The following is a 13,676-nucleotide window of genomic DNA, read 5'->3' as shown; positions in this document are numbered from 1 at the left end:
AGAAGAAGCTATTGACTTGTTAAAAATAGCCTGTAGGGGATGTTTCAGTATTTCTGAGCAGCCTTTAATGATGTACGGTGGAATTTTATCCGGCCCACAAGATGACTGTGGCTTAAGTTTTAAAATAGCATTCTCAACATCTTCGATGTCTATAAAGTTAATATTTAATTTGTCCAGAATTTCCGAATTATTGTATTGCTCCATAGGAATAAGATTATAACTTGATTTATTGTGTGTTACTTGAAAATTTGCCATAAATGCATTTGCAATAGCAGCATCGTCACTCAAAGTTTGATCGTTATAGTGAAACAAATTACTTCCCGAATTACTCTTTTTATTCTTAACATACGTCCAGAAAGTCTTAGGATTGCTTATAATATTGGCCTCACAGTTGTTTAAGTATGCATTGTATGCCTTGGAAATTTCTTTTTTCGAAAGAGCTCTCAATTCTTTAAATTTGTTGTAGTGATACAGTGCGTCCCAAGAACCGTGCTTCCATTTCTTATGGTGATATGATTTGCTCTTAATTAATCTAATTATGTCACTTGAAAACCAAATAGGATAATTGAATTTAGCTCTTTTTTTCGGAATGCACCGGTCAAAAATAGAATAGAGTATATTATAGAAACAATCCACAGAGCCGTCCACAGTCAATCTACCTGTGATAGGTTCCCAATTTGTTTGTGATATTTCGCGGTACAGTTTATCAAAGTCAGCTTTTAAAAAATTATAATCTCTTACTTCGCTTTTCGTTGTACATTTAACATTTCTAAAGTTAATATATTTATATTCGATTAGTAGGGCTGGATGGTAGGCATCCTCGGATACAAGGGGAGGGTGTTCGTGTATGACCTCTACGCTAGTAAGGTTTGAGAGTATTAAGTCAAGTGTTTTGCCGTATGAGTTTTTAATATTATTGAGAGTTCGTAAATTATAAAAATTCATTAAATGAAATAATTCTTGACAGGTTCCAGTAGATGCTAAGAAATGATCCGATCCGCCAGAAAATAGCTCTTTCGGTGACAAGACAGGAGGACGGTTGAATATTAATGCTTTCATTTTCTTGTCCTTTGTTCATTTTCCAAACCTGGTTGCCTTTCTCGTTACATGTCAATGCCAGGAAATTTAACGTGACTTATGCCTGATATTCCATAGATTTCATCCAACGCACTATAATTCGAATATGCGAATTGAAGTATTGATGAATATGCGAAGGTCGTCCTGATCTTCAAAATCGTCGAAGTGGAATGTTCTTAATCCATCTCTGCGATTTCTTACTCTCACTGTTGTCGGATTTCCCTTTACGGAGTTCTTGGAGGATATAATGGCATATATCTTAGTCAGTCGGTAGTAGTGTTGTAAATAGAAAAAAAACCGTTCGTATTTTTTCAGAAATGTACGTTTTTTTTTTTAGAAAAAAAACATTGCCTCTCGTTTTTTTTCTAAATTTCGTTTTTTTTCAAATAGTCATTTGTAATGCATCTTACGTCATTTAAGTCTGAAGTATTTTTATGTAGGTGTAATTACCATAAAATGCAACATAAATTAAACACTAGATACTGATACGGTACAAATATTTTACAATTTATATGAGTAGCGTACCTACTAATAATCAGGGTTTCTGTACTGTTTCACCAATATCAACGAAGAAATAAAAGTATAAATGAACATTTGTTTTTTTCGTGAAAGTAGACCTTTAATAAGTACGAAAATAACATCACGAACAGTATAAAATGCAAATAACTTGTCTAAAGGTAAAAACTAATACTAATTTGCCTACTAATATTTTTCTGAATATCATATATAAATAATTTGTCGACTAGATATATGATATGCATTGCTGGCTCTACTATATGTGCAACACGTGCATTTGCACGGGGCAGCAATATCTGTCATAAGTATTTTATTTAAAATAAATATTTCTTGCTGGAGACAGACTTCATGATCATGGTAGCTAAATTTACTAAGCTGACCTTGTATTTGAATACTACATTCATAAATTATGTTTAGGTCTCATTAGTTTAAGTCACATGATCATTGCTAAAGCAAATGGTAAAATAAATCCCAGAATAAACTGCTTGATTGTTGTCAAATACAGGAACTCAATTCTCGAATGCCTGTCCCCTTTGGTTAGTTATCAGAGCTTCTCTTGTCTTTGTCGCAAATAAGATCGTTATCATTGAAGGTGGAAACACTTTTTTAAAAAAAAATAACAGATGTAGAAGGAAAATTAAGAAATAAAGGTAAAAGAGCTAGTTGCACTATAATTGCAAACTGATATGTTGAGATTGAAACTCGATATTGAATTCTATAAAAATAATTACCATCTTTCAGATGTATTTACTTTATCTTTCACTAACATAATAGATTAATATTTAAAGAAAAAAGCAGACACAATAATATTGTATTTGTAGTAAGTATTTAAGCCTTTCTGAGTGCGAGTGTAGTTTCCCTGCCTTTCGTTGTTCATGCTGGAGTAGCATACTTAAAATCGTGACTTTTAAGATTTGTTCTTTCTGGAGAAAGAGGGAGGCAGTAAATTACGTCATTGCGCGGGCTACAAATTGCCTAGGGCCGACCCGATGATATGTACACTCATGTCCAAAATTATTGTCGCATGTCTTCTTATAACTGTCTTCTTGTAAGAATATAATTTGATAATGATTTTGGAGGCTACCGGTACTTTTAATAGGCCTACTGATGCTGTGTGTATAATCGGAAAATATATATTTGTGGTAAATTTTAAAGGAAAAGAATTATAAATACGAAAATGAGAAAGACTAAAAGAAAATGTTGCTAAATGGACAAGAAAGTTTATTTTCGTTTTATTGTTCTTATTTACTGCTGTTTTGACATGAAATTTGCCACATACATGTCTTTGCCGATTATACACGTACTAACATTATAAGAAGTACCAGGCGGCTTCGTTATCAAATTATATTCCTACAACAACATATTTATAGACATGCGACAATAATTTTGGACATGAGTGTACATACAATGCATGCATATAGGTTGACATGATTTGAAGTAATGCAGGGTGTTTCAAAATGAATATTAGGGTTTTGAAACTTTGTAGTATCCATTACAATTAACTTGCAATTATAAGTATTATCAAATGAAAGAACAACTCAAACGGTTTTGTACACACGCATGCCATGCATTGTTTCCTCTGCCGTTAGAAAGAGCAAGTAGCAAAGATGGAGACTAGAGACCAGAAAGCTTTGTGTGTTTTAATTTTGCAAAGACTGAATCTGTAGTTACAGTGCAACCGTCTGTGTGAATTGAATGTTTTGTGCCATATGGAGGAAAGTTTATGGGCCTTTCTCACCTATCGACTCAATGTGTGCCATGTGACGAATGAAGCTCACATCGAACACTTGAAGCAAAAACTGTTTGAGGTGTTCTTTTATTTGATGTATTGTTTATAATTATGCGTAAAATGTAATAAGTACTATGAAGACTTAATTCCCCGATATTCATTTTGAAACACCCTGCATTTCTCAGCATCAGTATTGAAACTAAGATGTAAAAAGGAGAGATTGTGATTGTTTACAACAACGATATTATTATTAGTCAAAACTATAATTACTACAACAACACAAGTTAGTAGTCAAAAAATGTAATTAAATGGACACTCGTAACCCTTTCGAACCCAGGTGGCCAAAGTGGCACATACGGGTGTGTCACTTTTTTAATCCTCTCCGGTATGGTCACTAATTAAGATATCGGTATATATTTTTTTGCCAAATATGGTTGGTCCATAGTTTATCATTTTAGTTTCTTTTTCTTCTGTGTGTCGAATTTCCTTCTAAATTTTACCCCAGTCAAAAATTCGAGAATTCTCGAATTTTCTTTATTACTTTTCCCCTGTAGAGTCATTCGTTGTAGAGAGACCTCCTTAAGACTTGTCAGGTAGATACGTCGGATGGATACCTAATTGTTGACATCAATTGGACGGGCTTGCGCGTAGTGTTGCCAACTACGGAAATTAAAATCTCCTTAAATTGGGCAAAAAATTCGAAATTTTTGTTATAAACCGTACCTATACGTCCGAATGCAAGTCAACTTACACCAGTCGAACATTTGTCCTTACTGAACAAACTCGGGTACATATCGTTACAGTGGGGTAATTAGGGGACGCACGAAAAATTCGGATTTAGGTTCAAACTCTTGATTTTCCCCTACTTTTCTGTTTATCGAAATATATTTTTGGTAATAAAAACCTTGTTTCTTAAATATCGCCATGATACTTGTAGGATATATTATTAATGTACCAGTGTTTATTTTAAGATAGTTTTCGTCTGTCTGGTAGCAGTGCTGCCAGCTACGGAAAATTTTAATGCAAGATGTTAGGGGAAAATTACATGTTTTGTCTATTATATCCCTCTTGTTGGCTACATAGGAACAAAAGTACCAGTATCTGAAAGTCTTGTCTTTGCCCTTCACAACGCACTATAGAAAGTTTCAATAGGATAGTTAGGGGAAGTACAGTTGAGGTTTACAGTAGACCTTGTTCTCTAAGTGGAAAGATAACTGAGATTTTTTTAGGTAGACTGAAAAAATTGTTAATGACCTGCTTACTTTATTAGATACCGTCACAATACTTGTAGGGTATATTATAGGGATACCAAGCTTCTTTTAAGATAGTTTGTGTGTGTCTGCTAGCAATGTTGTCAGCTACAGAAAATTTTAATTTCCGATTTTAGGAGGAAATTTAGGAAAAATCCCTTTTTGTCTCTATAATTTCCCTCTTGTTGGCTACATTCGAACAAGCGTACCACTGTCTGAAAGCCTCGTCCTTAGCCTACATAGCTCACCATAAAAAGTTTCGGTAGAATAATTAGGGGAAGTACAGTTGAGGCTTATGATAAAACATGTTCTGTAAATGGTAAGAAAATTGTGCATTTCTGAGTTAGAATAAGATTTTTTAAAACAATTCATGCTTACTTTGTTAGATATCGCCATGATACTTGTAGGATATAGTCTTAGGGTACCAAGGTTTACTTTCAGATAGTTTACGTCTATTTTATGGCAGTGTTTAAAGCCAAAACAATTAATTCCCGATTTTAAGTGAAAAATTCGGCAAATTTCCCTTTCCCCTCTATTATTTCCCTCTTGCTCGCTACGTTGGAACAAATGTACCACTACCTGAAAGCCTTCTCTTTTGCCTACAGAACGCACCATAAAAAGTTTCAATAGGATAATTAGAGAAGCTGTAGCTCCGGCATATCTGTTCATTTTTGCTTCTGAGGCGTAAAAAGTGTCAAAATTTCATGTGTATGGAAACATAATTTTTTCTTTCTCTCTTTGAATGGAAGCCAGCGACTTCAGGTTTTCACTGTACCTTGTCAACGCACCAAAGAATTTTTTAGGTGACTTAGACCCATATGGCAACAGTGGTGCTAGATACAAAAACTCTTGAAATTCGGTTAGGGATTTTTTGTAAATTTTCACCCCTATATTTCCCTCAGTAATTTCCCACCCGCTCGCAACACTGCAATATAACGTATACCAAAAAATAGCCACATTCTTTTTCTAAAACACAAGGTCTTAACCATATCAATAGGGTAAATGTTTTTTGAGCAATAAGTCACTAACTGACAAAGTAGGAAAACGCCAAAAATGATCTGGGTCCGAAAGGAATAATCACACGATTTTGCTCGTATAGGTATAAGGAAACAAACGATTTGTAAGTTACGAGGGCTTCGACTCAATCTCTATTGATTGTTTCAATAATCTTCAACATAAATCAATAAATAATAGCCGTCAGAAAAAAAACAGACTTTTGAAAAAAAACATGAAAAAGAACGATGTTTTTTATTGAAAAAAAACTTCACAGAAAAAAAACCGTTTTTTTACAACACTAGTCGGTAGATCATTCGCCATTTTCAAACTATCACTCATACCTACAATTTGACTGGTGCCCCTCTACACTAGAAAGTAATAACCGCTGGTGTGTATAACTTAAAAACTCAGTTTAATACGGAAAACACGTTGCACTGTAACTACAGTTTTTGCAAAATGTAAAACACAAAAAGTTTTGTGCTCACTAGTCGCCATACTATACACATTACCAAATACAAAATAATAGACGAAGCTATTGAAATGCATAATCTTCTGTATTATTTTCAAATTAGATACCATTTGTCAAAGACCTTTTATAATAGGTGATTATGGTATACAAATTGTTTCAAAACAACACCTACAACGTTTGGAAAATGATTCCTGACATCAAGATAAGACAAAAAGTATAGACCAACTTGGGTGCACAAATGCTTCCTTTCAGAGTTATACGCTGCCGAAAACATGAAAAAATGCACTTTGAAGGTCCATAGCTCCAATACTATAGGACCTACCGCAGTCGGGTCAAGACTTTACTTAGGAACTAATACATATGCTATCCAAAAACACATGTTTCAGAATCCTAAGGTACTCACGCAACAATTTTTATAGAGAAAGTTTAGCTACGGGCATATAATTTGAAGTATTCACCAATTTCCTCTATAAAAGTTGTTGCGGAAGTACCGCAGGACTGTGAAACTTGGATATTTGGACAAGGCACATACTAGTTTCTAAGTGAAGTCTTGATCCGACTACGGTAGGTCCCATAGTATTGGAGTTGTGGACCTTTAAAGTTCATTTTTTTTCATGTTTTCGGCAGCCTATAACCCCGAAAGGAAGCATTTGTGCACCCAGGCTGGTCTATATTTTTTCTTATCTTGGTGTCAGGAATCACCTCCCAAACGTTGTCGATGTTGTTTCGAAACATTCTGTATTTTTAACTGTATGTATTTTTTTTATTAGACAGTATTCAGTGGAATCATGGATATGTTTCATTTAACATAATAATCTGCAGTGTGCTTTGTATATAATAAAGAAATTAACATGTTGATAAAAATCAATTGCTAATAATAAGAAAGAACATTCATTTGCTCTTTTTGTGTTTTAAAAAGTGTTTATTTCTTAGCATTCGCGACAAAATCAGCGAACACTTTAACAGCTTCAAAGGTTTCTTTGACCACTGTTTCAATCCTGTCAGCAGGAAGATCAAACCCTAGTTCTCCACCGCCTGGGAGCTCCACTGTGTACGAATACTTGATCCCAGCCTTCACTCTTGCCCAGTCATCTCCTCCCCCTGAAGCAGCCGCTATTCGAAAGAATAAAATCAAGTGTTAGTAACTGATAGAACAACAACTCTTCTAATTCTGAACTATTTTTTTTAAATGTATAGAATTAGTAAATAAACTGTAGGTTCTACTGTAATTGCTCTGTGGAGCTAACTTACTGAGTTGAACAAAGCGAAGCTTCTATTTGCTCACTTTTTGTTTCCTTCACCGCTTATAATTTCGATAACAGAAAAACATATAATATTCTACTTCCGTACAGTGGTACAGAACATTTATGACAAAATTTTTAAATAAATCATCGCTGATAATTGTGTCCTTGACCCCAAAACATCTTTATTCGTCTAACACTGAAACTTTATTTTTACTGTTACGTGTAGGCAAGCATGCAACACATAAGTGTGGTTTCGGTTGTATACAGAGGGGCCCATATTTATGTATATTATGTTTGACTGACTGTAGTATTTGTAATTTTGGACAAAGAGTTTGGATATAGCAACACTGTGTAGTCTGAGAGTGGGTATAACGGTCACTAGACATAGAACCGTTAGTGTATGCCAGACAGGATGGCGGAACTGTTGTCTCTGAAACAGCGTGTGCGTTGTGTGCTTGTATTCTCTAGAGTGGCCAGCTCGATCTCCCGATTTCGTCTCACCACCTGACTTATTCTTATGGGGCATTTTAAAGGACAAAGTGTATCAACATCACATACGCAATTTGGTAGAACTACTGCAAGCTATTACAGAAGAGTTCCACAAGGTACCAGTCCGGGTCTCTCAAGTTGCTTGTGACAACGTTACTCTTCGTCTCCAGGCATGTATCGATTTGGATGGTGAGCTCCTTCGTGGCTAAGCGGTTAGCGTACGCGCCTTTGGTGTGGGAGACCCGGGTTCGATTCCCGGCGGGAGCTCATGTGGTTCGGATTCCACGTTAATCAGTAGGTCCACGTCCCATATAGCCTCGCTGCTGAAAGGGACGCTAAATTAAAAATCAATCAATCAATCAACGATTTGGATGGTGCATTGGTGAACTATTTCATGGAGAACAGAGATTAAGTTCTTGTAAGGAAATATATGAGAGTAATGTGTTTATGTTCAAGTTATGTTGCTAAGTACTTCAGTCTTTGAAACATATACATAATTATGGGCTACACTGTAATAGGCTAGGTTGAAGTAAGTAATAAGAAATCGTTTACTTTAGGAATCTATTGAGACACTTTTCACTTAGTCCAATATCAATGGTTTCATAAAGCCTCTCTAACTACTTGTACTCCTGAGTAATTGGAGCCTGAAAACTTACTGAAATTTAGATTGTCAGAACTACTTATTACTTGGATTTAAATAAGCGTCCATGTATAAAACACGCCAAGTACTACTAACTAATATACCAACCGTTGACGGATTATTCTACAGGTTACCATCAGATGGCTGGTCAATGGGGGTTAAATGATAAAACACCAGAAAGAGAAGATCTGAGTTTATACTAGTGGTTCAATTGATAGACCAAGATTGTGGACCTTAAAATGAGTTTAACAGTAAAAGATTACACGCTTATCAGTTGGTCGTGTCCGACGTCATTTACTCCCGCAGAAACAAGTCAGGAATAAAACATATTCTCTGACAGGAAAGTGTAGGGATCTTTCGAAAGAGAAAGCTGTCATGCTTCACTCACCCACAGAGCATGCTAAAAGCGAGGAGCAAATTGACATCAGAGCCTATAAACGCCTGCTTAGTTCACTAGCAATGCAGGAGTTGTTACTGTGAGCAACTAACATCTCCAATGAGAGCATCTGACGGAAAATTCTGTGAGCACTGTAACAGGAGTCTCCTGGAATTGCTATCATTAAGGAATGCGTATTATTGCTAGTGTATCCCATATGTTAGCGTTGGAATCCTGTTGCAAGGGACATTTTTCCCTCTAGTGAACCCTCTTAGAAAAGTTAATCTGACAGAAACACAAGTTAGGACGTACTCCATTCATACACCAAAAATCATCAGAATTGGTGCCGTGGTCTAGGAAGAGTTGGCCGCCAAACATTGTAGCGTAAATTTTTATTTATCTAGGTAGATATGCCTATTGATTGTAGTTACTTAATGCAGAATTGAAAATAATTATATTTAAATACATATATGTTGAATTTCTAATGAAAAAATCTATGAATACGAATGAGATCGTTATATACTGTACTTTATTTTATATTTAGATCATACTTTTAGGATGTTGAACATGTCAAAATAATATACAATTATACTGTAGTATTTAAGAATCTTAAAGGAAATATTTAAGAAAATATACATATTTAGGAGGATAATGTTCTTAAGATCCAAAGTTTTACCTAATGAAATTCTCTAGCTTTATCGTAACCATGCAGATTTTCTGACTTGTCTGACACGTACGTAGAATTTCTGCAAATCTTTGCTTTACTTACATAATAGTTCACAAGCAGAACCAATCGTGTAGTTAGTGCCAGAAATCTTCTGCAATGCCTCCGCTGCTGCATGGGCAAGTCCGGCCTAGAATGTTCAAAAATATTATGTAATAACCAAAAAAAAAAAAAAAAAATCAAGAGTCTTCACTGTAGAATTAAATACAGAATATTTAAATAGGTTATTTTCTAAAAATATGACAAAAGATGGAGTTTGAATAATTAAGTTTAGACGTTTGGGATGAGAGGAAGATGTCGCTACCATTCGTGGACAAATGTAGGGGAAAAAGTCTTTAGGCATATCAAAAAGAAAATGGGAGAACAATATATAAAATAAGTTTTTAAGGGAGGTAGATACTAGTCCTAATTTGATTATATCGGAACGGAATAAGATGGCAAACTTTTGGTCTCTTAGATCTTTCAGTAAATGACTAAGATAGATTCCTTCTTGACCAATTTTTAAATTAGACTTCGTTAGTAGTACTTCGAGCCTATAGTTTATTTTTGAAAGTCAGTTCTTTTTAAACAGAGTTGAATGAAAGTATATTACATTGGTGAACAAGAATTTTAGGGAAAAAATGAATGAAAAGATTGCGATCTTGGCCAATAATTACTCTTTGAATCAAAGGCTACAAAATTTGAATCAGAGGCTACAAAATTTGAATCAGAGGCCCCTAAATAGAGTTTTCATATTTTCTACGGAATAAGCACATCATACTGAGTTAACTGATAATTTGAGTTCGGCTATACTGTATGTAGTTCTCCAGATATAAGGCCTACAAGAAGATTTTTGATTGAAATATATTGGATCTTTTGATCCAAAAAGACTAATTAAAATTGATTTGTTGCGATACAAGCTATAATCAATTTATGCTTTAAGAAAGAATGCAATTGTTGAGCTGTTTGCAAGTATTGTTCTAATTATTAAATATTCTATTCATTGATAAATTTGACAACAGAGAATTCTGCCATTTGGACACCTAAAATTCAGCTTTTGTTTTGTTAATGATATGAACATGTTTAATAATGATACAGTAAATATCTTGTCTCTACAAACACGTTTACATGTTTTTTTGTAATCGTTTCATTTTGTTAGAATTGATTTGTTAAATTTGTCTCGTTAAAATCACTGGAACATTCTACTCCTAATAGTAATACTTAAGGTTAGAATATTAATATAACAGTAAGAAGTTATCTTAATTTTTATTATTATTTATCTTTTTTATCTTTTTTTTTTAATTTCGACTTCTAAAATTCCTGGAGTCTTCTTCGAAGTGTTGGTTTAGAAAAAAAAAAATTAAGTGTTATCTTGAAGTTTACATACCTTGAATTGTCGTTTGTGCTTCCAGTATAATGCTTAATATTTAAAAAAGAGACTGACAAATCTTACTTCTTTCTTCTTGAAGTGTTCTTAATACACTGTATTTCAAAAAGAATTACCTGATTTTTGGACCGTTATAATTACGAAACATGGGATTTGCGGCAAGGAAATGAGTGTTGTTTGAATGCTTGTGGCCTAGAGTTTCAGAAAATTGCCGTTAGATATCACTCAATGCGTCTTCTCAGTTTGCACTCAGTCAGAAGTAAGATGGCGTCCGCTCAACAGAAGGCACAGTTTGCAAAGACTGAGTCAGTAATATCGGTCCAGCGTGCTTTTCGTCGGCGTTTTAACATTGATCCGCCTGTACCCAAAAGCATTCGTCATTGGTATCGCCAATTTGACGAGACAGGATGGTTGTGCAAAGGTAAGAGTCCAGGTCGGCCTGCACATCCGGTGAAATGGTTTAATTTAGCTATTGTCTAGATGTTGTTCGTGCTGCTGGTGGTGGACAAATAGAGCATTTGTAATAGCATAGCTAAAACTTGAAAATTTTGTGAGTATTTTGCAATTTATCCCATTTTTGTAGTATGTTTTTATCAATATGTATGGACTTTTAATATCAGGTCATTCTTTTTGAAACACTCTGTATTTGAAGTATGATAGAACAAGATTTACAATTTTGTTATGCATTGTTAGTACTACACTCACTCATACGAATGTCCTAAAGGTTGTAATCAGTGTTGCAGAATATATATTCTGTGAAAGTACTTGTAAATGTGTGGAAAATTCTCTACGTCTGTAAATTTGCTATAAACTGTTGATAGCTTGAGTTTTATATCCGGTAAGGGGACCGCGCCAAGGTTGGACGACGACAAGCCGGGACACTTTTTGTGTCCAGGCTTGTCGTTGGCCAACCTTGTCGTCAGCGACCCAAAATGAGATATGTCAAAGCATCTCGGGGTCGATCCCGACAAGCCTGGACACCTTCAGGAACGTGTCCAGGCTCGTGTCCAGGCTTGACGTTGGCCAACCTTGTCAGCGACCCAAAATGAGATGTGTCCAGGCTTGTCGGGATCGACCACGACAAGCTTGGACACCCCAGGAATGTGTCCAGGCTTGTCGTCGTCCAACCTTGTCGTCAACGACCCAAAATGAGATGTGTCCAGGCTTGTCGGGATCGACCGCGACAAACCTGGACACCCCAGGAATCTGTCCAGGCTTGTCGTCAACGACCCAATTTGAAATGTCTGTTCCAACAAACTCTACCAGTTAAGGCGTTTCCAGTTCATACATACATGCACTTCAATATAGAGTTGCATGGCTCGCATCTATATCGCTATTGGCTGATTCTCGACAGTCAGCTACTGCCCTCTACTAGAGGATTTTCGAATTATTTTAAATTTATTTATCTTTTATTAAAAGAGATTATTATTATTTACAAAATTTTCGTTTAACTTAAATAATTATTAAATGGGATGTGTGCCCTTGTACATAAAATTTTCGCCGAACTGAGCTGGCGCCGAAACGGTGTCGTCGAAACGTAGCGGCCCCAAAACCTGATGGCTTGAATAGGTTTGAACCCTCATGTCTGTGGTACTTCTTACGATTTTTATGAATATCACGGTGGTATAAAAATAACATTGCAGTATAATCAGAGAGAACAGTTGCCCTTGTACATTGATAAAACTAACTGCCCTTGTACACCCGTACAAGTGAATAAACAGTTATATTTGTCAGATTACGTGCTTTGAATGCACCAAATCGGCCCATTGGAATATGTCCAGGCTTGTCGTTGGCCAACCTTGTCGTCAGCGATCCAAAATCGATCCCTACAAGCCTGGACATCTCAGGAATGTGTCCAGGCTTGTCGTTGGCCAACCTTGTCGTCAGCGACCCAAAATTAGATGTGTCCAGGTTTGTCGGGATCAACCACGACAAGCTTGGACACCCCAGGAATGTGTCCAGGCTTGTCGTCTTCCAACCTTGTCGTCAACAACCCAAAATGAGATGTATCCAGGCTTGTCGGGATTGACCACGACAAGCTTGGACACCTCAGGAATTCGTTCGAGTCTGGCGCAAGAGGATAAATTGAGATGTGTCCAAGCTTGTCGTTGTCCAAGCTTGTCGTCGTCCAACCTCGTCGTTGTCCAACCTTGTCGGGAGCGACCAAAATTAAGTGTCCAGGCTTGTCGTCGTCCATCCTTGTCTGCGTCCCCCGGTAAGTTTACAATATAATCTCATTGTTTGTCTGTAATACCTTTATCTTAATTCAATTTCGGTTTCGTGGTTCTGAGAAAATAAGATCCGTAAATGGATCTTTCAGATTACAAACTGGCCCTATGTAGGGTAGTTATCTTCTGGATGGAATGCTTAGTTTTCACTTGATGTTTAAATAATACTGATTCGTTGTCTTTAGAATCCTTTATATGTTCCTTGATTTTAGTTTAGGTTTTATTTTATTTTATTTTTTAGTCATAATGATGTGATGCATTGACAACAAATTTTATAAATACCTGGGTGCACTTACTGTCAGTGTTTTCCGGTAAGTGATTTCCTAAATTCATGGCTGACTTTAGGGCTACTCTGAAACTATATTCATCAACCACTTTCTGTAGTTTGTATGATATTTTTGGCCATAACGAAAAGGCTATCCAGTTGGCAATTTTTTAATTCTGTTTGTTCTTTAAACCTTAAGGGTTCTATGCAGAGTTGCTTTCGGCGTTTTACTAATAATTTGACTAGCATTTCGTTACACGTTGATGATGTCATCCAGGACTTATATCGAAAAGAACAGCCACGACTT

General features: G+C 35.8%; 1 protein-coding gene across 1 annotated transcript in view; it reads right to left on the bottom strand.

Moving 5' to 3' along the window:
* Nucleotides 1-5,957: 5,957 nt before the first annotated feature.
* LOC145674633 (carboxypeptidase B-like) overlaps nucleotides 5,958-13,676 on the bottom strand; it is a 139,953-nt gene continuing 132,234 nt past the window's right edge. The window contains exons 9-10 of the mRNA XM_081744851.1: nucleotides 9,556-9,640; nucleotides 5,958-7,150 (exon numbers count right to left, since the gene is read on the bottom strand). Coding sequence (XP_081600977.1) covers nucleotides 6,960-7,150; nucleotides 9,556-9,640 — 276 coding nt within the window. The 3' untranslated portion in view covers nucleotides 5,958-6,959. The remainder of the gene's footprint in view (nucleotides 7,151-9,555; nucleotides 9,641-13,676) is intronic.

Source organism: Thermobia domestica, chromosome 17, assembly GCF_964235325.1.
Source record: "Thermobia domestica chromosome 17, izTheDome1.hap1.1, whole genome shotgun sequence".
NCBI lineage: Eukaryota > Metazoa > Arthropoda > Insecta > Zygentoma > Lepismatidae > Thermobia > Thermobia domestica.
This window is presented reverse-complemented; position numbering and strand designations above follow the sequence as displayed.